The sequence below is a fragment of the Psittacula echo genome (genome assembly GCF_963264785.1).
Source record: "Psittacula echo genome assembly, chromosome: 7".
NCBI classification, from domain to species: domain Eukaryota; kingdom Metazoa; phylum Chordata; class Aves; order Psittaciformes; family Psittacidae; genus Psittacula; species Psittacula echo.
The window spans coordinates 53,375,867-53,402,163 of record NC_137740.1 but is presented as its reverse complement, the minus strand read 5'-3'; the positions used below and the strand labels follow the sequence as shown (position 1 = coordinate 53,402,163).

General features: G+C 36.2%; 1 protein-coding gene across 2 annotated transcripts in view; it reads right to left on the bottom strand.

The window, feature by feature from the left end:
• Positions 1 to 26,297, bottom strand: part of NTNG1 (netrin G1) — a gene marked incomplete at both ends in the record, with an annotated part of 160,855 nt that overhangs the window by 6,120 nt on the left and 128,438 nt on the right. Inside the window, one exon of one of the 2 annotated variants that reach the window (XM_080623066.1) lies at positions 20,879 to 21,016. The exons of the other annotated variant lie outside the window; for it this stretch is intronic. Coding sequence (XP_080479192.1) covers positions 20,879 to 21,016 — 138 coding nt within the window. The remainder of the gene's footprint in view (positions 1 to 20,878; positions 21,017 to 26,297) is intronic. 2 annotated transcript variants of the gene reach the window in all.

The window sequence follows — 26,297 nt, the reverse complement described above, 5'->3', positions numbered from 1 at the left end:
GCAGTCGTGAAGGTATTTGTAATATTTTTCCCAAGATTTTTCAGATAGACGCTAATGGAAGTGGGGAATGCAAACCACTTAGTCTGATTCAGATGCAAAGGTTTAAAATTGTTTCCAATTATACCAGAATACGAGTGACCACAATCAATATATTTTCAAATTGCCAGATTTAACAACAACAAATCATTTTTATTATTTGGAAACAATCCTAAAAATACAATATATACTTGCTATGTGTTAAAGATCTCTATGTGGAGCTCCACTGACTCATGAGATTTCAGCCATATAAAATAAATATTAGGAAAAAGGATGTAAGGACATGAGAAAAGCTTATGAGTAGTGAGATTTCTTCAAAGGTTCCAACTATTGTTGTTAAAATTAGTGTTGCACAGTACATGACAAAGCCTCAAATTTTTATAACTTAAGTATCTTATACATTTAAATAACCAGTGGCTAATAACTGAATTGGAAGTTTTGTTACTTAGATTTCTCCCCATGTTTGTCTTCCAATTAGATCTACTGTTAGATCATTATTAGAATTTCATTTATTCTTAGTTACTGCCAAATGGTTTTTAAGTGTTTCCCTGCCATGAATACACGTGCCACTGTTGATCAGACTTTAGAGGATTTAAGCCACAGACATATCTTATATGAAAAACAGCCATTGATCTTTTAAATGAGATATTCATAATGATTTTTTTAAGTGACCCTAATTCAACATGTGCTGCAGTGAGTTCAGTAAAACTACCTTAAGATACTGTCAAATTGAGACAAGGAAGATGCTTTGATAGCATGAAAAGAAAAATGAAAAAATGTTCTTATCTATCAAGGCACATTCTGAAGTTAAGACAAAATAAATCAGCGTAGACAAGTTACAAGCCTAAAGCATATCTTATTGTGTCAAAATTACAGTCATAAAATGACAAACATTACTACAAAGGTCTCTGGTGCAAAGTTGAAACAATGTTATCATTAATTATATTGCCAAGAATGCATGGGAATAAACATCGACCAAGTGAGAGTAGTTTGTAAAGGCAGACATCTCCATCTTGACTTGTCTTAGAAATGCCTGTTAGAGGCACAATTGAAATGATGCTTGATTTTTTTTTTAAGGTTTTTTTATTTTTTATCAAACCAGTTTTATTAAGTCACCAGGAGGTAAATCCCTGGATGGGCAATGGATGTGCTGTGCTGAAAGTTTTTGGTAGAATTTTTAGATTTTTTTGCCTGTTTTTTTTGTGCACAATTCTCACTTCAAAGCTAAGGCAGTTCTAATCAAATTGCAGGAAAAGTCTTCAGTTTCTACAAGAAGATGTATCTACTATGCAGTCCTCCCCAGCGCACAGCCACAGAATGTATGGTGATTCCTCTCTTCTGTAAATAGGTACCAATTTATCCTAGCATCCACATGGGTGAGCTTAGGTGATTGTGTTGTACTACTGAATGTGCACAATCCTCTACAGAGCAGATTTTATTTTAACCATGGTGTAAGGATAGCAGAGATAGAAAGTTATTCAATTTCACGGGTTGTGTCTATGCTTTCTCATTTTCCATTTCTATCCTTAATCTAAAATCCTTGGATTTAACTAATAAATGATAATGAGAAGCAGTAAGTCTGTCAAAAGGACAAGGAGGAGAACAGAATTTTGGAATTGATACTCCTGCATGATAGAGAAGCCATGGCAGCTTTGGTAGAAACAGCACAAGACTGCTTGTTAAAATGTTTGGAAGCAAATCTGGGTTTAGTTATCTAAGATTTATGGTTGAGAGAATAACTTCCAATCTTTATGTGTTTCAGGAAGTGACTGATTAACCTTTCTGTTTTCTGATTTTGATCGTTCCATTTTGATACTCCTTAGAAAGAGGATGATTCCCAAAATGGGGGAAAAAAAATTCCCCATACTTTACCACTTTGCTTTTGGAGGAACACCACTGAATTGGTTTGACTCTTATCATATTTTAACATAATCTCAGGAGAGCAATAAACTACATGATAGCTTTAGTTGCTCAAAAGGGGCTACATACCCCTACCATTCATATTCCATTTAGAAAGTTGTAAGCTGCAGTGCCATTATTCCTATCTTCCTGGAGATAAATGAACATTCTTATATGATCTGTCATCTCTTTCCTTAACAAGGAAGAGAAGCAATTGAAACTACAGGGCTTTTTTTGTTTAATGCCAACAACAAGGTTAGGGTTTGGATGTAACCACTATCAATAAAAACTGGCTAAGCACAAAAACTCCTCAGATGCAGAAGATGAAGTGGTCATTAAAAGGCCCTGTGAACGCTTGGAGGGTAGGATTTGGTTCCCTAAATACAAGCAGCTACTGCCATTACAGGTGCCAGAAGACAGTTCAGAAATTTACATGGAACTGGCAGGTGTGTTTGAAGACCCATGAGAGATTTAGTCTTGTGGGAACGGTGTTAGGAGGCCTGCCCGGGGGTGTCTCCTGTTGCCCTGTGTGTGCTGGCAGGCTCTGGCTGCTGTGGCCAGTCTTCCTGCTTGCAGGCTCCCCACCCGGCACATATCTTCCCTGCCTGTGTTCGACACTGGCTCTGATCCAGTGGAGTTGTGGAACACTTGACATGGCTTTTGTGGAAACCCCTTAGCTGTGAGCAAGGGCTGTGGAAAGCCTCACTATAGGCTTCCACTCCAGCACCCTCTGCCCACCAGCCCAGGAGTGCATTTGGACTCTGTTCCTTGCCTTGGTCCTTGCCTGAGTGACCTGGTGGGCTCAGCCCATCCTGGCCTTGCACCTCCTGGTGTGACCCCAGAGCTGCCTCACTACTCGAGGCTGGTCTAGCACTCTGCAGGCTGTGACTGACCCTGCTACTGCTCTGCTCACCTGGCTGGGGAGCTCCCTGTTCTTCTGCTCCCCATCCACTGTCTACCAGTAATTTCCTGGTCCTGATCTGCTGTTTCCTCATGGAACCATCAACTTCCACTGTTCAGTGCACTAGACACTCATGGTTAAACAGCTCAGTTCTATCCAAAAAGCTAGCAGGAGGTCCTTGTCTGAACAGCAGTATTTTGAGCTTCATACATGACAACAGTATTCTCCTTAAAGTTCCCAAGAGCTACAAAACAGACCTGCAGCAAGTATTGCTTTTACAGAGCACAAAAAGGCAGACAAAAGCCTGCAGAGCAAACTGAAGCAGGAGCATGCAAAGGTCAGCAATTCAAATACCTGATTATAAATTATATAACAGGCTGAATGTTCCTGCATCCCTAGCTCCTAGGCTTTTGGACTTGCAGTAAGGTTTTGGACACAAAAGAAAGCAATTAATTTCTCTTTTTGTTTACAAAGACAAAAGTTTCTCTCCCTGCTGTTCTTCCCAATGAATGCCGCATTGAAGACTTTCAAAACCAGTGAAATAGCCCCTCAAGCTTATTACTTTATTGGGCAGCAAAAGCAGAGAATATGCTCACAATTAGAAATACTTCCTAATGACTTAGGGAATTATAATTATTCTAATAATTATATTCCTTTTTTTTTTGGGAAGTGGAGAAAGAGGATGTATTGGTGGCTTCTGTTAATAATGACATTAATCACACATTAGTACTAATCTGAGGACAAATATTGGATGATTGAGGTATCCTTAAAACACCTGCATGCCCCTGGATCCTAGAGTTCTTTATAGGCAAAACTTGCAATTATTTCATAGAGCTGCTGAGTGAGAACCTTAAGACTGAATTGTAATCTCATGTTATTTAATGACAGTATTTTTAAACAAATATTCTCTCCTAAATTTTTGTTCCCAAAATATGATGCATCTGTGCACATGTATACTCTGGCAATTTGCACAGAAGTGTTCATACTGTGTTGTTAAAGAGGAGGAGACTAATGAGCTAATGTGCTAGTTTAACATATGAACTCATTTGGTGTTAATAAAAGGCTAGATTTTTAATAATCAGTTTAATATCACTCAGATGGAGTTAGGATTGTTTTGCAAATTTTATTTTACAATACTTACTGTTTATAACAAATGTGTTGAAAAATATTTAGAATTCAAAATAGCAGCTTTGTAATGGCTATGCAAACTTGTATCTATTTTTTTACACAGAATATGTTACGTTCATGTCATGTTAAACTTTGAACACTGCTTCTCTGAAGTTATTTGTGATAATAACTTGAATGTTGCAAACTTTCTTCTTGCTACTTTGGTTTAAAGCCAATTGCATGAAGCATTTTGAAAAACTAGTAACAAAATCTGCTGGAAATATATGTTATGATCAAGTTCTAAACTACATAAAGTAGTGTTAGTAATGGAAACATCAGCAACCTTGAATTTCACTATCATAAATGTCAAAGATATTAAAATGGAATGGGTATATAACTAGAAAAAGGGAGTCAGACTTATATAAGTGTGACTCATAAATAGCTATGTTACAATGACCATAGGTAAAGCCAGGTTTATGTTTATTTGTCATTATGTACTCTTGTGTGCATTTTTCAAAATAGAGAGATTTAAAATAGCAGGATAATACTCCACTATAGGAGAGCACAACACAAATGTGCAAAATAAATGGCATAGCACCCTCAGGAGATGCACATTCAGTTTGTGTGAACTTTAGTTACAATGCAAAGGTAAAAGTAAACCATTTATATAGTTCTTACAAAACATATGAAATGTGAGTGATATATATATATATTTATTTATTTTTTGTTAAAGCAACAGTGCTGGGAATCAGATTCTCTTCTGAACCTACAGTGATTTATTGTTTTGAACGTGGAGGAAGTGCTTCAGAGTGCTTTTGTTTAGCTAGCTCTTGAATAGCGATAGAAACACTGCCCTGTAGGTGTCTCAAAGCTCTTGAGAGTAAGAGTTGTATTGCCAGTGAACAATGGAGAAGTTGATGCCAAGGAAAGTCAAATGCTCTGCCTATGCTAACAAAAGAAGGGAAGTATCACAGGTTCTGTGAATTCCAGTTCTGTTTACTAGATTGTACTGTTAGATAAATTCAGCAGCAGAGTTAATTACTGTTTCCAAAGGAGTTTAGAGATTCTCAGCTATGAAAAGGCTTATAAACTATCAGGTTTAAAAAAGGAATATGCACTCTTGGCCATTTATGTGTCATAAGCAATTGTATAAGATATTTAAATATTCTGACAATTAGAATACCGATATTTTGTGGTACCTCTTTCTAATGTTACTTGTCAGAACTTTTGCAATTTCATATTCATATACTGGGAACATGGTAAAGATTTTCAAATGTTTTTTCCCCCTCTGTTTTATCTTGGTCTTTAAAAATATATCTGCTATTGTGTATTTTTAATTATTACAGTAAAAATAAAAATGACGCATAACAGTCAGATGCTTATCTCATCATTCCTTTCTGAGATATACTAGATGATAATAAGCTTTCCAGTAAGTAGGGTTTTAAATGGTGTAATGCTTTACTTTCCTACTCTTTTCATTGGAATGTCAATAAGATAACTCAAATAGCTGGCATGTAGCACTAGGCAAAAATGAGAACTAATAAATTAATGTATCAAATAATTATAATTAAAGTTACTAGCTGCCTCATGATAGTTTTCATCAATAATATTTATTGTTACACACAGACTTGCTCTAGGTATCATTCTCCATTTATCTTTATGACAGAACAGCCACTAAATGGGAAATCACAGGTAATAGATGCTCACTTTCCAGCACAATCCTTTTCAGGCACACTAGTTTTCCTGCAATGTGCTGAACAGGTTTAAGTAATGTGATAGACTTTGCCCGTGAAAACACATTTTAAACTGGTTTGTAATACCACATCATTCAGCAAAAATGTCAAAATACGTTCACACCAAAATACAAAGTAACTGTCTTTATCTAATTATATTGGCCCTTAACAACATTTTCAAGGCTCTGGTTATTTATTTGTCTTTTCAGAAGCAATGTTTTGATAAGTACACAGTTAGAATTCATAATTCATTATTGCACATTGACCAATACAGATGAAAACTGCATATGGGCAACCTACATATTTTTCACAACATTATTATTCAGGCTACTACTAGAAAGTTATTGCAATGGTAACAGGATTGCACTAATCTCATTTTATCAACTCTATAGTTTTGCTACAATGTTGAAAACATCTGAATAACAAAAGACCTGGATTAGACTTAGAAAGAGAGCACTCAATGTGTGTTTATTTAGGTTAATGTCTGAAAAGTTCTTTCTACATGCATATGAACTAAAAATAATGCATCTAAACATGGTTGTTGATAGTGCTTACTATGACAAAATGTTAATTAAATCAGGGTATTAAAAGTCCAGAATTAAAAGATTCTCATGAGTAAGTTTCCTTCTGTGCTTGATATGGTTCTTGCATTACTTTTGACATGCTGATTAACATACTTATATTTCTGTTTATCTATCCTAACACACAAGGTGTTAATGAAGACTGAAATAACCTGAGATCCTCAAGGAATAGGTAATTGCAAAGTATGATTTTACTTCAATGTACTTATTTTATCTTGCTTAAAATGCTTTTCTTCAAGGTTTAGGTTGCCAAGCCATGACAGAGTTGAAAAATAACAAAGATATCACCAGCAGTGCAGACAAAAAACCTTTTAACCAGTGTGGTATATATTCCTAAAGATACATTGTATCAATACCCTTAAATTTCATGATGAAAAGAATCAATTATATTACTCAAAAGTCTTCCACTCGCACTTAAGGTGGAAAAGCCAAGACCTTGGTAATTTTCTCATGCTCCTGAGAAGTTGCTTATGTAACAATGTTACAAACTCATATACTCACCTTAATTTAGAGAAGAATCACAAGAAATGCTCAATTTTTATTAAAATGTACTTCTAGAATGCTGTGCATTCTTTTAAAATATAATCTCTGTCTATACTTTAAAACATAATGTCTATTTCTTAGTAGAACTCTCAGAGAAAATGGAAACAGATTCCTGCTAAACAGAATTTGGATGATGAAGCTGTTCTTCCTGACAAGTTTATCTCCTTGGGTCCAGTCCTGTCTTCTGTCCCCAGCCATCCCCCATACTTATCCCTGCCTTACATAACCTGAACCCCCACAACTCCAGTAACATGCTTGTCCTTCCCTTTCAGTGGCCTCAGTAAAAAATGGAAATGGAAATCGTACTCCTCTGACCACAACTCCTCCAAAACTGTTTGTGTTCCTTTACATTCCTCCTATGGTGGCAGCTGGTGTTCGCTGAATGTCTGTGTAGAGTGCCAGCTGATGGGTGCACTTGGTATTGGAGGATTCAAAAAGGCTGTAATTCCAGGTAGGATGACTTTATGTAGGACTGGTCTATGCCAGGACCTTTGAGGGGGGTCAAACACTGAGACCAAGCACTAAGCCTTCTCCTGCTCTATAAAGTCACACAGCGAGCATGGCTAGGCAGCATGTAAGGCCAACCCCTCCAAAGATATGCCACCTTGGGCAGCAGTGACTCCAGCATGGCTCCTGCTCAGGTTTGAAACACAGGCGCAGTGAAGTGAGAGCATGAGAGGAGTGTGAAATGCAAAGGTTTTATGTTGCCTGTGTGAGACAGCATTTTTAAAGTGGTAACATGGCAGATCTGAGTGGGATGATGGTTTTCTGAAGTAAGAAAACTACAGAATAAGTAGCCGTTAAGCTAAAAGAGAAAGATGAGTGCTAAAGGGAGGTGGTTGGAACTGGAACAGAGGGGTTTGGGCCAAAGCCAGGGTGAGTGGGAGGAGGTGAGGAGGTGCTTAACACATCTTAGCTGGCTCACTGTTTTGTATTTGCAAAACAGTCAAGGTCCTCTAATGGTGTAGAGCAACGTGGGCTGCAGCGTCATCACTGAGTTGTCATGTTGCCACTGAATAAGAGAGAAGATGTAACTGGAGTACACTAAGCATCTCATTGTGTTTTAAATTGGTAATGGTTTTGCATGAACTAACAAGGCTCTAAGGTTGTTGCAGAAAAATTATAGCAGTATATGGCTTTAGTTTGATATGTGATGTGATATTGACCCAAATTTTCAAACCTTTGCAAAAATTATGCTGTGTGCATGCAGCCTTTCATGTTTCTCCCCAGTTGTGTACCAAATGGTATGTGTGCATATGCAATTTGAGGCTATTCAAAACATGTGGCTTAATTTGTAATACACTATTGTAATCTGTCTGTAAATATATGCAGAATAGAATGCTTTTTTGAGAACTGAAGTCTCCTTGCAGAGAGCTGTGCTTTGCTGCATAATGTCAACATAATGGGGTTGATTTAAGGATGCTGTGTTTTGCTTTCAGTATGAATATCCTTGCACTAACAGCCCCAGTTAAAATCTCATTGTCAGATTGTCTTGTTCTTGAAATCAGTAGGAAGAGAGCCAGGTTTTTGAACCTTGTGAAAGTAACTTGTTCTCCTTGGACGCTAGTCAGTGCTTATTGCCTTGCTATCAAAATGCAGCTTCAGCTCTTTCTTTAAAGAGCTACATGTGGTGAAACTCTCTTTACTCTCCTTGGAAATGGAATTCTAAACTCTTCAAAGTGAGAGTCCTATTTCAAGTAGCTTCTAGCTTAAAAGGGAAGTTCATTTCCCATTTAAAGAATGTGTAACATTCTTTAGTGATGTAGCATCTCATTAACAGAACGCCCTGCTGAATTGTCTCCTGTGGACAGCTCTTTCTATCCTGAGGATACCAGAGGTGTTTGTTCCTTCTGCACCTGTCAGCGTATATAGGGACAGGTTAGTGTATGTGGGTAACAAAGCTGCTAGCTCTTTTTGATTACAGCTCTTGTGTATCCCTGACCTATAGCTGCTTGGTGCTATTTCTTAAGGCTAGCCTACATAATTCTTCCAGGAGAATTCCTCCTCTAAAGAGATCATGTCTGAGCTCATTATAACTTAGCAGTTTTGAAGTATAAGAATAGATTCTTGAGTCCATTTGAAAAGCCTTAAAAATTAGGCAAGAAATAGAGTAAGAACAGAAGAGAGCACAAAGGTGTCAGAGAAAGGTAAAGGTGTCTTTGGCTGTTCAGATAATCAATATATGGCTTGGCCATTGGCTTCATAAACTGGAGCAATATTTTGGTTTGTGTACAGAGAGATTTTGTTACACTTAGTTCTATATACATCTAAAGAATACACAGGGTTTCGTAAATGTCTGAAAAGTGTGAAAGACCACAAAAGTTACTCGATCTCTAAAAAGAAAATGAAGTAGGTAAATTGATCTGCTAACAGAAATACAAATTAGAACATTGTGTCTAGATTCAGCCAGTGGCATCAATCTAATAGTTATGACATGGTTTTCCACTTCCATCTGAACAAAAAGATATAGTCATTGGAAAGAAACAAAATACCATATAAAGAAGTACTTGCCCAAGCTGTAGTTATAAAAACATAAAATAGTTTTGGGCATAATGCTTTAATCATTGTAAACCCCAGCTGTATATTGAAATCAGTGATGTTAATGAACACAGTCTCTTTAAAATAATTATTTCAAGTTGATTTCAGTTATAAGTAATCTTCTATAGAAATTAATTACCAACAACTAAACTATAATCACTCTTTTTTCCCCCTTCCCTGTAGAAATCTTTAAACTTCCAGCACTGTCACATCTTTCTTTTCTTACCTGATGATTAAAGGTAAAAGTTTTATTAACAATTTAATTATTCTCTTTAGAAGCCAAGATAATTATAATGGGCTTGACTTGGCTTCCATTAAAAGTCTCTTTTAATGATTTTGCCATTGACTGCAGTTCAATGTGAAAGAACAGTCGTTGGTAACCAACAAAATAATTTCTTAAAATTGTGCAGGGATGAAAGAAATTGAAAGAACAGAACCATTAGTATTTTACAGAATATCATGGTACTTTTGTATGAGCTATCAGTCCCCTCTAAATATATACTGGCTGAATCCTGTAAAGCTGCATTCACTTTCCTAGTTGTTATTTGTATGAATAGCTTGACTAAAATTTGTGCCATAAAGGGTAGTAGTTAAAGATCTGACAAAAACCTGGACTGACACTTATAAGATGAAGCTTTTGTTCCTGATTTTGTCATACTCATGTTCTTTGTAGAAATATTTACTTGCATTCTTAACTTTAAGATGAATTTGAAGTTACTGGAAGGGTTAGTACATGCCTCAGGGGTATGGATCTAGAGGAAGAGAGGATGATCACGTAAGCACTTACCAGAAAGAAATGCAATGAGAAGCTAAAGAGGCAGAATGCTTGCAGATGATTTGTTGAGCTGGTCATATTAGAGATGAAGAGCAAAGCAAGTATCAAAAAAAAAAAAAAAAAAAAAAAAGGGCCACTATTTAAAAGGACTTTGATAAAAATTGCATTGTTAGCAGCAGAGAAAAAGAAAAGTTTTATAAAGAAATACATTTAAAATAATAAATATATTGAGAAAAGAAGTTGAAATTATGGCAAAATGAAGGAAAAAAAATACACAGTTCCAAGAGTTTAGCTACAAGACCATGCTAAAGTTTCAGGAAGACCAGAAATGATTGAGTACTGTAATGAAGTCGTAAAAACTGGTATTTTTTTTTTTGTCTAAACACATCAGAAGCAGAAACTTTCTAAGAAGTCCTTAGGGCAAACGAATGGTGTGAAATGCAGTATTAACTATGGGAGAGGTTTACGAGGTTACCAGGTGACTGTCTGTGCTGATGGGGGCAGGTGTGTCTCAAAGTTTATACGAAGCAGTCTTTAGAAAATGGAACACAGTTGCATCAGATCAGCAGGAGTAAATAATATTGATCCAAGAATTTTGAAAAAATACAGAAACTGATTTCTGTTACCTGTGACTTTGCTAACTTAATTGCCAAGACAGGCTTGCTTAACTACAAGGAGAGACTCTAACAGATGGAATTTTTATAAAAAGCTCCAAGGAGATAGAGAATAACCAAAGGCAAGAAAGTAAAGCTTCTGCAGCAAGCAAGTTCATGGAAATTGTACCAAAGAATGGAATTAGCAGGTAGATGAATAAGCCTGATAAGCACAGAACTTAATGTATCTGAACCTCCAAAAAACATTTCACGAGATTCCTCAGCAGGGTTTATCAAAGAAACCAAGAACAGATTTTTTTTTGGTAGTTCTCTCCTCCACCCCTTACACCCATGGAATAATCATGGATTCAATAGTAGGAAAATGGTAAGAACGAATGTCAGAGACTGGTACTCAGTCCTGTAAGAACTGTCAGGACTTACACATGCAGAATGCATGTCATAGAACTGAGTGAACAGTAGCGTAATGAAGTTTGCTCATGTTACAAAATTATTGTGGATGTAAACGCCTTCAAAATAATTTCTAGGGTGCTGGGTGACAGCACAGTAAATGGTAGATGAAATTCAGTGCTCAAGAGTAATGCACCTCTAGATACTTGGCTTTTACCATTTAGGAAAGGGATCTTACTAGTAGTGTGAGGTATTTTTTAAAAATATTGACTTAATGATCTTCATCATTCAAAAAAGCAAATAGTTTGGTTTATTTTTTTTTTGGTTTTTTTTTTTGGGTTTTTTTTTTTTTTTTTTTTTTTTTTTGGACCGGAAAAAAAGAATGAAATGGAAAACACCATAATGTCACCATATAACTTCATGATGCACCTATCTCTTTAGCACTGCATTAAGTCCTGCATGTTGAAAAGGTACTAACAAGAAAAGTAGAATAGAGAGCAATCATAGACATAAGCAGTTCCTGTAAAAGTACAGGTTAAATTGATTAGGCTTCTTCAGCACAAAGAAGAGAAGATAGACTGAAGGAAAATAAAATAGACATTATAAAATCATAAATGTTTCAGAAAAGGCAAACTGTAAATGATTATTAATTTATTTTTATTACTACTTTCAACTAGGAACTAGGAAGTACCAAATGAAATTGTCAGCCATCCCATTAAAACTAATTATTATTATTATTAATAATAATAATTATCATCATCATAATTGTGAACTTGTGGTCAGGACATTTGGAAAACAACGGTATAAATATCTCAAGAAGTGATTAGGCAAATCAGTGCATGAAAGGCTCACTGAGACCAACTAAATGTGAAGATACTGATGAACTTTTTAGCTAAGATTATCTGTAAGCTGTGGCTTCCTAGTGTTTGGATGCTTATGCTGAATAAAACACCACTCAAGCCCACTACTGTGAGACAGAGGACACTGGGGTAAATTGATCCCTGGTCTAATTCAGTACAGGCTTTCTCATTTTCTACTGTAAGATATTCTACTGTCTATAAGCATGCAGTCATGAAGATAAATACATGACTCAGAGGAGTGATATGCTTTGAAGACTAGCTCTAAAACAGGCTAGGTAAGATAGTCAGAAAACAATAGGGTGAAGTGGGAATTGGGAAATGTAAAAAGGCACTTCTGGTATGTGTTTTAGTTAAGAGCTCAGATTTTGAAATGTCTTGATTGTTTTCAGAAATTCATTGCTGAAGTACTCAACTTAGTGATGCTAAGTAATAACTCCTTTACTTCAACTAAATGTCTTTACAACCTTCAGTCTGAGATTTTTTTTTTCCACCTCTACATATTATTCATAACAAATACTGTCAATGAGCAAAGAATCATAGAATCACAGAACAGTTTGGGTTGGTAAGGATCTTAAGATCATCTAGTTCCAATCCCCCAGCCATGAGCAGGAACACCACACACTAAACCATGTCATCCAAGACTCCATCCAACCTGGCCTTGAACACTGTCAGGGATAGAGCATTCACAACAGTACCTCAAATAGTAGTAGTTAATTAAAAGCTTTAAGTTCATTAGCTGTTAGGTACTAAAGTACTCAGCTGGGTAGAAATACATACTTGAAGTTGGAAATGATGATTACTTAACGATTACATCTTTTCAGCATGTTCAAATGAAGTGCAGAAACACACTTTTTTACCTCAGATGCGCCCTGATGTGCCCCAATGTACCTAGAATAACTCTGAAATCCATTAAAAGTGGAAGCTAGTCTTTTGTAATCTAAATTTACACATATGCTGAATCTTGGCATACCTAGTTCTATGGCATCCGTTTATTAACACATAATATTAAAGGGATTTTTTTTTTTACTTTAAATAACACTGGCAAAGCTTAGCTTCTGCTAGTGGAGGCAGTCAGCAACTTGCAAGTTAAAACCTATCAGCTCCTTCTAAACTAAACTTTAGGTTTCACATCTCTTGGGAGAGTTGTATTTGCACGTGTGTAAAAAAGTTAATAACTACTAAAGTTTTAATAATCAGCACGTGCTGGTGTCAGCAATGCCATCAGCTGCATTAGTGTCAAGATAGGAAGTGGTGACTTCCTTTAACTGCCTCAGGTCAGTAGTTTTCATCTGCAGCTAAATAGGATAGAGATTACTTATTTGTAAATGATCCTTTTAAGGCCCCTCCATAAACCATCCCATCTTGGTGTGTCTGTGGTGCTACTGATCTCTTTATTTCTGTCCTCATAAAAAGGCAGTAAGCAGGCAAATTACACAGAAGTTATGGCCACTGAGCAGGGTTGAAAGGAAAGCGTGACAGAATTTTCAGAGGAAAAGCAGTCCTGCTCCTCATTGTTCAAATGAACATTTAATAATTTATAACAACTGAATCGTAAGTTTCCCCTTCAATACATTTCCAAACGTCAATAGATTAAATGGTAATGCTATCAAGCTTTATGTTCTATTTCATGTACCTAATAAAAGTTTATCTAGTGGTTCTTACTTGTATCTTTTTGATCTATTCCTAACTGACTACAATATACTATATTAAAATATTTATCATTGTGCTATCAAATATTAACCATTTTTAAATCATCTGACTGAAGAAAACAAATAATGCTACCTGTTTAACTTTTCATGAATCTCTTATATTTAGTTGTTCAGAACCCTCCTGTGATACAGCACCAAAAATACTGAAGAACCTGGAAATTGCATTCAGTCATTTTAAATTGGGCTGTTTTGAAATGCACTCTGCTCACATCCATCAGCACTGTTCATTTTGGCTCTGCATGCAGAATTCTAGTTTTGCTGTCTGTAGAATTTTTGATTCTGCTTCAGTACAAGAGAATCTTAGACAGATGATTCTTCTTCTGTAGGTTAGTGGGTTTTGTAACTATTTTTGGGAGAGTTTAGAAATCTTTTCCTCCCTCCCTCCTGGAAAAAAGTTCTTAGGAAGTTTCCTTAATTACCTACTTGCCCATCCATCTGTAATTATGTGGCTTTGTCTGGTGCTCAATACCAGCAACTTGCTAAACTAAAAAGTGAATGATCTAACAATGGAAAGAGGAGAATACTGATCCCACAGATGTGCTACAGCTGTATAGCAGCCTAGTCCAGCCTAAGTACGGGCTATCAGGGTTACACTACTCCCCATCTTGAGTGGGTTATGCTCTCCTAGGGTGCTCCTGCTTGCTCAACCCATTGCTGATTCATATCACAGAACTAACACAGCAGAAAAGTAATCTACTTTTTTTTTGTTAGTATCCTGCTGAGTTAGATCTGAAATGGTTCAATGAAAGGTCAAACAAGTGCCTGAGAGATTGCTAGGGGTGTGGGACTAAATAGCAGGGAATTGAGAGAAGAGGGATTGCAGCAGTTACAATTAGGGCAGTTTAGACAGCCATGGAATAGCAGCTTTGACACCTGGGCAAGATCAAGAGCAGAGCAACCTCTTTGCTCCAGTCCAATCCTTCACCTTGCTGGGGAAAAATTCTTCCATTAAAGGTCAGGTGTATAAATGTTGCTACTGAAACGTTTCTTTTCACTTCGGAGAAAGCAAGTCTGATTATCAGGTTATCAGAGTAAATCTTTAGCAGAACTGCAGCTCTCTGTTAAAAGCCTGGTGCTTCTTAATAAGATGTTAACTGTGCTAACTAGCCCCTTTTTCTATGCCTCATTCTCTGATTGTGTTATGATCCGTTATTTCCTTTGGCTTCTCCCACTTATCCCCCTCAGGTGTTATCTGATTCACCATCTCCATCCTGTCCATATAAGCCTTCCAGCATAGAGATGCTGCAAGGTCTCACCAACACCCCTCTAGTCTTTTCCTTTTGCAGGTTCTTCCATTGCTCCAATCTTCCACACACTTTGTAGGTAGCAGTACTAAAAACAGCTTAAAGCTTGATCCCCAACCTAGCATACTACAGCAACTATGTAAATCTGTGTAATAACTATACAGAGAAAGCATCCCATGTTTTCATGTTCTCTGTGCTCTTCATAGAGAAAAGATGCTTCTTTTAAAAATGGTATTTAACAAAAACTGTGTTCTGACATGTTTATTCTGACTAAAGTCTTCTCTCCCCAGAGAGGTATCAACCTTTTTCTCCTATTTTTCTCCAGTGTCTCCAGTATATAATTTTTGCATTATAAAAATAATACCATTTCATCAGATGCATACTTCATTGGACAATTTTCTAGGTATCCCTGTATCTGTACGGTTATTCTGCGAGTCATGTATTTTGTAAGAAATGCTTTAATACACACATTCATGTTGTCTTTTCTCAGTTTTAAAACTCATAGGATATCAATATGACATTACACATGTAAGTCGTCAGCATGCTTCCCCTGAGGTGAGTGCAATGAGTCTTTTGCATTGTCTGAGAATCAGGCCCCATAACACTGTAATTTTGTTTGTCATCTTGCGTTGCTTGTCTTACATCCGTAAGCCATAATTTGCCTTGAGTTGCAGCAACGGGATTCTGGATTAATTTAAGGACAATGATTCTGGATTTAAATTGGAAGCCATCTGAAGCATAATCTGTTCCTCTTCCATTCGAACCCCTGTACACACACAATTTTTTTATTCTGCATAACAACCATGTGAGATAGGTACTGTGAAAGCAGTATTTAATGTATGAAGATCAGAGGCAGATTGTTCCTTGTGGACAGCAATGTTCAGTTCCATCAGCACTTTTTCCTTTTCAATAAATTCTTTCTACTTTTTACTTCTTCCAGCTCCGAGCATGGCAGTGCACTTACTAGCACCAGTCCTGATACCAAAACACACCAGAATTGAAAGCACATACACAGACACTGTAATCCTGACCAGCTGAAAGCATTAAAACTGCTACTGGTAGAAAGATTTTAATAATATAAAAAAGCTATAGGCGGGTTGTCTATGGCTCCCCACACAGGCAGTTGCAGAAGTGAACTGGAAGGCAGGGCACAACTTCAGTGTGTAGGTATTGAGGATTCGCAGGATGCATTTGTTTACAAACATGCATTAAAGATCACTAACTTTCAGTGGGGGGTGTGTGTATTTAATATTTAAATAAATATTAAAAATTATTTATTTATATCCACCCCTGAAAAATTTATTTATTTATTTATTTATGTTAGAAATGGATGGCAACATGCCTTTTCTTGATGTATTGTAAAGACAAACTTCCAAAAGCAAACGTTAATATAAGTTTCAGAGTTACAGTTTCAGGTTTGATTTTCTTTGGCAATCCAACCTGCATGACGATTTTGATCAAATGCCTCAGCTTTTAACATTTGTAACAGATAATAAGATCCACACAAAACCCCTTATATTTAAATAATCATATCAGAAATTGAATTTACAATGTGACAGAATATGAATTATCTAACAGGCTGCAGAATAATACAAGTTCAGCCTGGTAGATAGATACCAGTACTGAGCGCAGCTTAAGCATTGAAGATAAGAGTGTAGTTATTTGCCTGCTTTAATAAAATCTATTTTAAATGAATGAAAAAGGGTAAAAAAAGTAAACTATTCAGTGCTTGACTTAAGGCATCTGTCTGAAAACTAATTCACTAATTAAGATTTGCACCATTGCACAAAGATTATTTGAAAGAGTGATTCACAACAAATAACATGCTGAATTTAATTTGGGTACAAGCTACCATTGGGAAGTCTTGTACTCGGTCTAGGCTTTTGTGCAGCTGCAGCTTCAATGTCTTTATTTGCTTATTGACAATATGAAGAGAGAGAGTGAATAATATTAATCATGGGACCTTCCCTCACCTTTCCTTCTGTGTGGGTGATCATGCCTAATGAATGTTCAAGCTGTGCTTGTAAATGGAGATTGACAAAAGAGTCACTTTTTCTTTGTTTGACTGGATAAATCTGCAGCTGGTTTTGGAATCAATTCTTGTGTGCGTGAAATTAAAAGGAGTTATTTTTAAATGTTCCTGAATGTATGCAAAAGAATTTAGTCACCTGAAATGTCATGGCCAAGAAATAAGAAATATGCAAGGCTATGAGCAGTACACTTAGAAAATCAAATTAATGTTCCTCTTAATATCTTGCCTTCATCCAGTTTTTAAAAACTGTGGCAGTTCTTCTGTGTGTAAATGTTTCTACCCTTTCTTACAGGTTCCTGTTACCAAAAAGCACTGTGGTCAGTTTAAGACTGGCCCAAAACAGCTATAGCTGCTGGTTAAATTTCTTGCTAGGCTTGGAGCTTTTTCTTCTGTTTTTATTTTCATTTTTAACAGAAATAATTTATAAATTATTTCTGTTTATAAAATAGAAAAATGGAACATATAGCTATGAATTTTCTCATGTTTCTGCAATTCTGCAGAATTCTCATGTTTCTGCAAAAGGTTTTAGGAACAGACTGTTCTGTTCTTAATTCATTCCTTGTGCTTTGATCTATGTATGCATGCTGGTGAGAAAACCATTGTCGGTATCCGGGAGGGAGGCAGACAGCTAAAGCCCAGCAGCTTCCCCACATGCACAATGCCTGCGGCATGAATGGTTCTGGGGGGAGGGCTTAGAAGTAGCACAAGGCACAGTTGCATCTATTGTGCCTCTTTTTCTGAGGGCAGCAAACCTTCCTGTACCAACCAGACCCTGCTGACTGCTATGTCTACACAGCATAAACCCTGAATTCAATAACAGTGCTTTTTATCTGGGAGGCAAAGTCTAAAATTGCATCTGACCTCTGTATGCACAGAGATGCCAAGCGATAAGTGCTCTGCCTAGATCCTCAGAGGTTTTAGATGAAATCAGTGCCTAAATGAATACTTCTGAGGATAATAGCTTGTCTTTTGCCCATGTGTGGTACAAGGTAGATTTTGAACAGGAATTTATCAAATGGTAGATTGTGAATCTTAGAAAACACAATGAGGTTTGAACACTGTTTTTTCCCAAAAATGTTTAGTCATGCACAAAACTAAGTCACTCTCTGTACTAATAAACTTGTACAATTAATTAAACTAGCTATGGTACAGGTTTATTTATAGGTCAAGCTTCTGGTTGCCCTAGGTCAATTATTTTTAGCAACAAAGAACCGTAAGACTAGATTTTCTTAATAATGCCAAAAGGCTATGTATAACAAAAGGTAAAGAAACATACTGGTCTGTTGAGTCTGTGTGTGCATCCATCTTTGCATGTATACGTTTCTGTACAGCACAAGCTCAGCAAAATATATCAAACCCACATGCTACATGTCCAGACAAATAATCTTTTTGAGCTTTGTTAAAGCAGCAGAGTGAGTTCTCATTTTTATTCTATATTGGCGGTTGCTTGCTTGCCCAGTCATTTGTTTAGATTTCAATTGGAAAATAACAAAGCTAAAACACCACACTGCAAAATTAAATGATTTGGAATTCTGTTCTTCCATGAAAGGACTTGAAATGAGATTTAAATTAGTGCGTGCTTGGTAAAACACAGCAATTTGATATCTCTTCCATAAAACTGACAACTGCGTCTAGTTGTTTTTCTTCTCAATTTGATCAGATAATTTGATCATAGAATCCTAGAGTAATTTGGGTGGGAAGGGACCTTAAGAGATCACCCAGTTCCAACCCCTCCTGCCCCAGGCAGGACCCCTAGACCAGATTGTTCAAAGCCCTGTTCAACCTGGCCTTGAACATTTCCAGGGATGGGGCAACCACAGCTTCTCTGGGCAACCTGTGCCAGTGCCTCACCACCCTCATAGTGAAACTTGGAGAATATCAGTTACACAATCAGACTAAGATTTGTTCAGAAAATTACAACAGTGTAGGAAACTTAGCTAGTTTTGCCAGCAAATATAAAGGCACTGGCTTGCATTTCCAGAAACTATCCAAAGCTTTTAAAAATGCGCTGATTCAGCTAAAATCAGCCTAATTATATGTTTGGCTCAACAAAAATCCTCATTAAAAGAACATTATTTGGGTTATAATGTCGAAATTTGAAAAGATAGTAAATACTGCAATTAATAAGAAATTGAACTGACAAGCTAGTATATAGATTATTATATTAATTACATGACTGTAAAATTTGTTCCACAGACCTCCAGACATGTTCAATATCTCAGCTACTTAGTATATTTTTTAGACCCAATGTGTGGATGTGGTGTTTACTGTACTTGATTCAAATTCCACTGCAGAGAATCGCATTGATTTCCTTTTCTATTTTTGTTTTCTTGTGGTTCCTTTCACTACAACCAGTATCTCAGTGCTTCACAAATTATAATGCGTATTTTGCAGGCAACCAGGGTAAGGTACAGTGGTGGTGAAAACCTCCTTCTACGTAAGGGGTGCAATGCAAAGGGAGATCTTATGATTTCTGAGTGCCTCGTTTTTGAGATACCTATGATCTGATTTTTTTAAATATTAACAATTTGAAACACTACTTTGCTTACTTTCTGCTGCAACTGTAAGTACTCAATAATCTTGTGACTCAAAACTCAAGTGCAGTCATCCAAAAAATGAGAATACAGTTAGCAACCACATGTGAAAAGTATAGTTTAAACAACCTGCTAAATATAAACAGGAGCTTTCTGGCAGAAGCTGAGGAAGTCCAATTTTCTCCGGTAACATTTAACTGCATTGCTTATGCAAACTTCCTTTCTCTTCATACATTATCATTAATGCTAATTGGCTAATTATCACAATCTTTCCTGAAATTCTTTATTGCTTTTCTTTCCACATACATTTGCAGCATTATCACAAGCCCTGATTTTCTACTTCAGAGGTATCATCCCTTCAACAGTCAGCAGTAATGTCTAGCTTTATTGTTTGTTTTAACATTTATGATATAAGGTTCGTCTTTTTTTAGAGTATTTAGAGCATTTGTGTGGCTATATGGACAATTTTAAAAGATCTGGCTAATCAGTGTTAGTAGTTACATTCTGTCTTGTGTTTCTCAGTCTTAAAAATCAAAAGCAAGCTCTTGTAGAACTCTGTCGCTAATGTGTGTGTAAGAATGTAGAGGGGCAAGGAGAAAAGGTGGAAGAAAAACATGAGAGGACTCTCCAGAGTTTCTGGAAGTAGTTGATCAAAACACTTATAAAGAATAAATCTTAAGAATTTACTACAAAAGAAATGTGCAATAAAAGTGTAATCCTGTATATACCAATGTGGTATTTCCACTCACTTGTTCACAAGACCTGTTAACCAGAAGAGAAGCTAAATATTCAGCTAAGCATTGAAACAACATCTGCTTTAGCAATATTTACACAAAATTTCAACTATTTTTAAGAATGTTAAGTATACCTCCATTTTTTTTTCTTTTACCTTTAGCTTCTGTCTCATTTTCACTAATTATAACAGGTAATGAGCCAGTGTTTCACAATTTTATTGTCCAGAGACAGAGTTTTAAGCTTTGAAAGCATGGCTAAATTACTCAAGAAGTTGAAGTTTACTACAGAAAAAGTGAACATGCAGAGAAATCTTTGTCTTTTAGTAGGAATTTTAAATTTGGAGTTAATATACTCATGCTTTAGTGTACAAAACTTATTTCACAGTTGGCAAGACATGCATATTTATACATTTCAGTGAGAGCTTCTCCAGGAGTTAGCAAGAGAGAGGACACTGAAGGCATACTGAAATAAATGGGCGGCACAGTCAATGTCTTCATCTGGGAGTCTCTGAAAAGGTTCAGACACTATGGCATTCTTATAGCTTGTAGAGTGTTTTGCTCATTTTCTGCTCTTAAGTAGCTGCACGTGATAACATACAGACACAGAGGCAGCAAAGTTGCAGAAGAGGGGCGACTCTCAGAGTTACTTACGTTGACAGCCCAAGCTGTGCCATATATATCCCGGCAGACATTTATCACATTTAGGCCCTGATGTTCCCTCCTTACACTCACAAAATCCTCTGTCATTACAGCGATCATGGACTGAACCAAAAGGGTTACAATAACAGTCTGCAGAAACAAGATAACACATACACACTGGATTCAGGTCTACATATAGTGATAATTAATTCAATACCAATTAAGGGTGCATTTCCAGTGCTAAAGGTAAAGGAAGACTGTCTGTTAAGGATATCTAGAGTAGTGAATATAACCACTATAAGCCCATTTATTTGTTTGCGTATGTCATTTCAGGAAGAGATCTTTTATGATGTAAAGAGAAAAAGTAAACAGAAAAGATATAAAAGCAGAAGATACCATGGACTTTGAGGATAAGTGATGGTTACAGATTCTGTTTTGGTAAGAATATTTTCAACAATTTAATGAAGATTAGAATAGCTTTGTATAGTATGGATATATCAATGTGCCATCAGGGTGAAATGTTTCGCATTATTAAAATAGGCTTATCTGTATTATTCAATATTTTCAGAAGTGCTGAATGTCTTTACAGGGCTATATAAATGCACTTTACAAATTTCTAAGATAGTCTTCCTTTATAGTTTTGAGCAGTATAATTTGTGTGGATATTTGCCATTAAATTGATGAGATTGCATTTATCAGTGACATTAATAAACCTTTTCCGTATTCCGCAATGAAAACCTTGAGGTGAGCACCAATGTAATGCAAAACTTATCAGAACTGGCTTTACACTGCCATTTTAATTTCTCTCACCTCCCAGTGGGCAGATGGAAAATGCGATGAGACTCATTGTCTGCTGTATATTTTCTGCATGTGTTCAACTAATTAAAGAATGAGTAGGGTAACCCACTTCCTCCCACAACACTTACTGTGTTGTTCATTCACAGCCCTTTTCTTTAATGTGATTACAATATCCCTGTTCAGCTTTTGGCTAGCTGAACAAAGACAAAAGACTGTAGCAGGCAGAGCTCATTTTTGACACTCCTGTTCTTCAGTTTATTTATATATATGTATGTATATATTCTAATGAAGGGCTGTATCTTATTTGTATATAGACCCATGTAGACCCAGAGTAACTCCACTGTCAACTGAGACCACAGACACTTTTTGGCAGCATCTGATCTCTGCTGCTAGTGAAGGCAAAAGATACACAAATCGATTCCTGAATCTGGGCAACCTGCTGGGAGTCTGGCTTTGTATGTCTCTGAATCAGTGCTACTTTGATGACTGCCTTTGGCAGTTGTTCCCCAGCATGAGGTTAAACCTGAGCAGTATTGTAAATAACAAAATGGAGTTTAATTGGGAAGTAAAAAAATATATTTATATAAAAAAAGGTACAATGGAAAAACTGCAACAGGAAAAAATTACCAGGAATACATTTGTCATCTGTTGTCTCAGTGTTTATTAACTATAAATTACAGATGGCACTTTGAACATTTGGTATGCTGAAGAATAGTTACCTTTGGCAAACAGAGTTCCACAATAGTAATATAGTCAATTAGCTAGCACCAGTCATTAATGAAGTTGGAAACTGACATGCCAAAAATACTGTGCAAGACAGAGTAGAATTATGGCACAGTGAGTGCCTTTTGAAAAGCTGGCATTTCTGATGTTAATCAGATGTATGAAGTGTTTATGTAAACAGGCATAGAACTGAGATACATATTGAATGTGGGAAGTAAAATTTGCTTCAAAAATGTTTATAGAAAACCTTGAAAGACAAAAAGCTCGGAATTATATTATAAAGAGGGCCCAATTCTTGTAAATTAAAAATAGCTTGGTTGGACATAATGGAGTTACAGCCATTTAAAAAAGTGTGAGACAAACATATGGCCTATGATCTGAATATTACAGGTACATAATGGTATATTTTCCAGAGAACAAGAACCTGATCCTGAATCAGTGAAAGCTTTCCTACTGAACTCAATCACATAAATACATAAAGAGCACCAGGCACGTATTGTGCTGTTTAAGGGAAAGTAAATAGTGGAAACAAAACTTTAAGCTAGGCCCTTTTATAAAAGTAGATGATCAAATCAGAACACTAAACAGACCCAGTAACCTTTAGCAACTGAATCTATTCTCCACCTTGTCCAGTACACAATTGATACCACAGATATATAACCTACAGAGGTCCACTGAAGATCCAAGCTCATTGTCCAACACAATATCATGGGAAGTGGAACACTTCCTAAGACCTGCCAAATACTTAAGATATTAAAAAGCTCAAAAGCCAAAATTCCAGTGTGCCACAGGGAGGCAGTATCTCCAATGCCCTCACAACAACAGGGCATTCAGTAACATTAAATTAACATTCCCAGATCATCCTGATAAGCAGACCATACACCAGGTTCCAGGGCGGGGGAAAAAACCCTGAACTGGGGAGGAATTTTCTTCCTAACCTCCATCTGGTGACTGACTGTTTGAAATATGGGAAGATGACAGTAGTAGTCATCTGTTCACTGAGATTCACAATATCAATGTGATGTTGCCAACAAAACACAATGAAAATAAGTAAAAAAGCAGGTTGGGAAAATTGGCTGAAGCTTGCGGGCTTGCTCCTTATCAGTCTGTGTTGACAGTGGCTACAAGAAAACCTTCAGCATTCATTTAACTATGTATCCTTGGGACATATAGTTTAGGGTTTCTAAAGGTCTCACAGGTGTTAATTGAAGCTTAAGCCTAAATGACTGCAAGGTTGGCTTTCTTGTAGGTGTGATAATAATTACCATTTCAGTGTTTATGTTGTAAGGCAAAGGAAATATTTTATTACTCTGGGTCTACTTGGCGGTTTCCATGCTATCCATGCTTGCCAGTGTGAGTATTCACTGAAATGCGGGTTATTAGAGGACTTTATCAAGACCTTGTAGAAATAAAAAGGCTTGAGTTGTTAAATTCTTTTTCACTATAAGCATGTCAAGTGAATGATTTTTAGAAACTGAAGTTGCCCACAAGAGGTAATTTTGCAATTAACTGGCGAATCCACAAATTTTTGATATTTTGTTTTGGGAAATACAATTTATTTTGCTTCTAAAGAAATTAAGGGCATAATGAAATGAGATTTAAGCCCACTGTATAATGTGTTGCATTTGATTCACTGGTAAAAACCTTCTCAGTATTTATATTTTTTGCAAATTGTCAGTTTAAAAAATTAAACATTTTACTTTTTCTCCATTTAGTTAGCATCAGCTACGATTCACAGATTTGTTATCCATATACTTACCATATATATTTATGAAAATTATGTAAGTAGTTTTGATAAATCAGAGCCAAAGCACTGTTAGCTGCCATTAAATTAGCTTATTTAAACATTTTTTACTTTTCTACATACATTGCTGAAGAGGAAAGAATTAGCCTGGAAAAAATGACTTTTGTATGGGAATAAGACTTGCATATGTCACTGGAAATCTGCTTATTTAAAATATTCATGCCAACATTTCAGTCATACTTAAACCCCAAAATGCTGCTTTTAAACTCAGAGAAAAGAGAAATGAGCATTTCCAATAGAGCAAGACTCTTTGTGCTTGACCTAGAAGGATGGTGAATCCATCAACTCTCTCAGAGGTGAAAATAGTCTACCTTTTGCCTGATTAAATCCTAGGAGCCCCAGTTCAGGAAGGCAGTTAAGCAAACCCTCTGTTTTCTGAAAAGTGCTTAGTTATCTGCTTCAATTCACTGACTTTAAGCTAGTAGTAGTATAAAAGTCTTCTTAAGCTGGCAAATCAGCTAGGATACATACATTTTGTATGCAGCATGATCATCAGGATCCTGAAAACTGTCTTAATCCAACCAGAATATTATTTATTTAAAACAAATTACCTAATATGTAACAAACCAGGGTTTGATGCTATAGTTATCTCACATAGTATAGTTCTTGTGGGAGCCCAAGAAAATTCTGCTTGCATTAAGGTAGGAAAGTCAGCAAATACATCATGTTAGCTTTTTTTTTTTTTTCTTTTTTTAATAAAAAAAGACTCTTGTTAAATGAAAAGTTTTTTCATTTTATTTCTGCAGAGGCTGGGCAATTTTGAGGTACACGGTTGTTTTACTAAGACATTCTGAATATATCACTTCAAAATTAAAGTGTTCTTATTTTTGATTCCTGGATTATTAACTTCCTTGTCTTACATAGCTACAGCTACTGTCTTAACATTTCAGTGTAGATGGGAAAACAACTTACTGAATGAGCTGATGAAAGTTCCCAAATAGAATAATTTAGTGTCATATTCATTAGGCCTGTTTAGGCAGCTGAAATTATGCAGCCCTGATGATATACCAGTGATGTCTATCATCTACAGCCAGCAAATATAAGGGACAGCAGATTTTTTCCAAGAAAATTTGATTGGGTTAATGTCCTCAGCACAGTCATACAAAATCATGACTTGCCTACTAAAGTTCTTATTAGCTCAGACTAATTAATGTCAAAGGAGATAATGCCTTTTCTGAATGTGTTGCCAAGCAAAGTTAAAAAAAGGACACATAAAATGCAGTGTGTGGATGGATCTGTGTGTTTATCACAAAATAAGATTTAAATCTATCAAGCTGCAAACTGAAAGAAATAATAGCAACCTAAATAGTTTCAGGCTTATCTCAGCAATGGACTATAAACAATATTGAAATATAATTTATTCACCCATAGTCTATTTTGGCATGAAAATATCTTATAAATACTCTTTGGTTTTGCTTCCTGTAAATGGAAAGAAAAAGAAATTCACAATGAAAATCCAGAACAGGTTCTACTGATTCTTATAAGAGACATGACAGAATGAAATATTCTATCTCTGTTATTAGAGCAGTGACTTCTGTGCTGCCAGTTAACTACTGCTCATTGTATGAGGCTTCCTTTATTGACTATGCTCAGACTTCACCTAGTGTCCTAATTTTTACTGTCTGTGGTGACATGAGAACAATGCATATTCTTACAGTGTGATAAGGATCTTTTTCAAATATTCTTTTTTTGTTACATTTCGACATTTTCTTTAATTCTACATTTTGGGTATTTATAGCAGATGTTAGGTCTAAAACACTGTTTTCACCTAGAAAAGCCTTTTCTAAACTGACATCATGTAAAACTAATTTGACAAATTCTGCTCCTAACCACATGGACATAATTTCAATTTATCCTGTAAGGAGAGGGGAGTAACACTACATTTACAGGCCTGTGCCTGGGAGCAGAATTAGCTGCAACATGTTTTTATGAAGTGAATAAAAGGGATTCATAAGCACCTCTTCCCATGTCCTCTTGATGCAGCTGGCAACTTTTTTAGGTCTCCAAGCAAGTAATGAAGAGTCTGCACTAATAATTCCAAAAATTAAACTGGGAACAGGTATTTTTGACTCAACTCTTCAGTTTACACGTGTGCAACTCCACCAT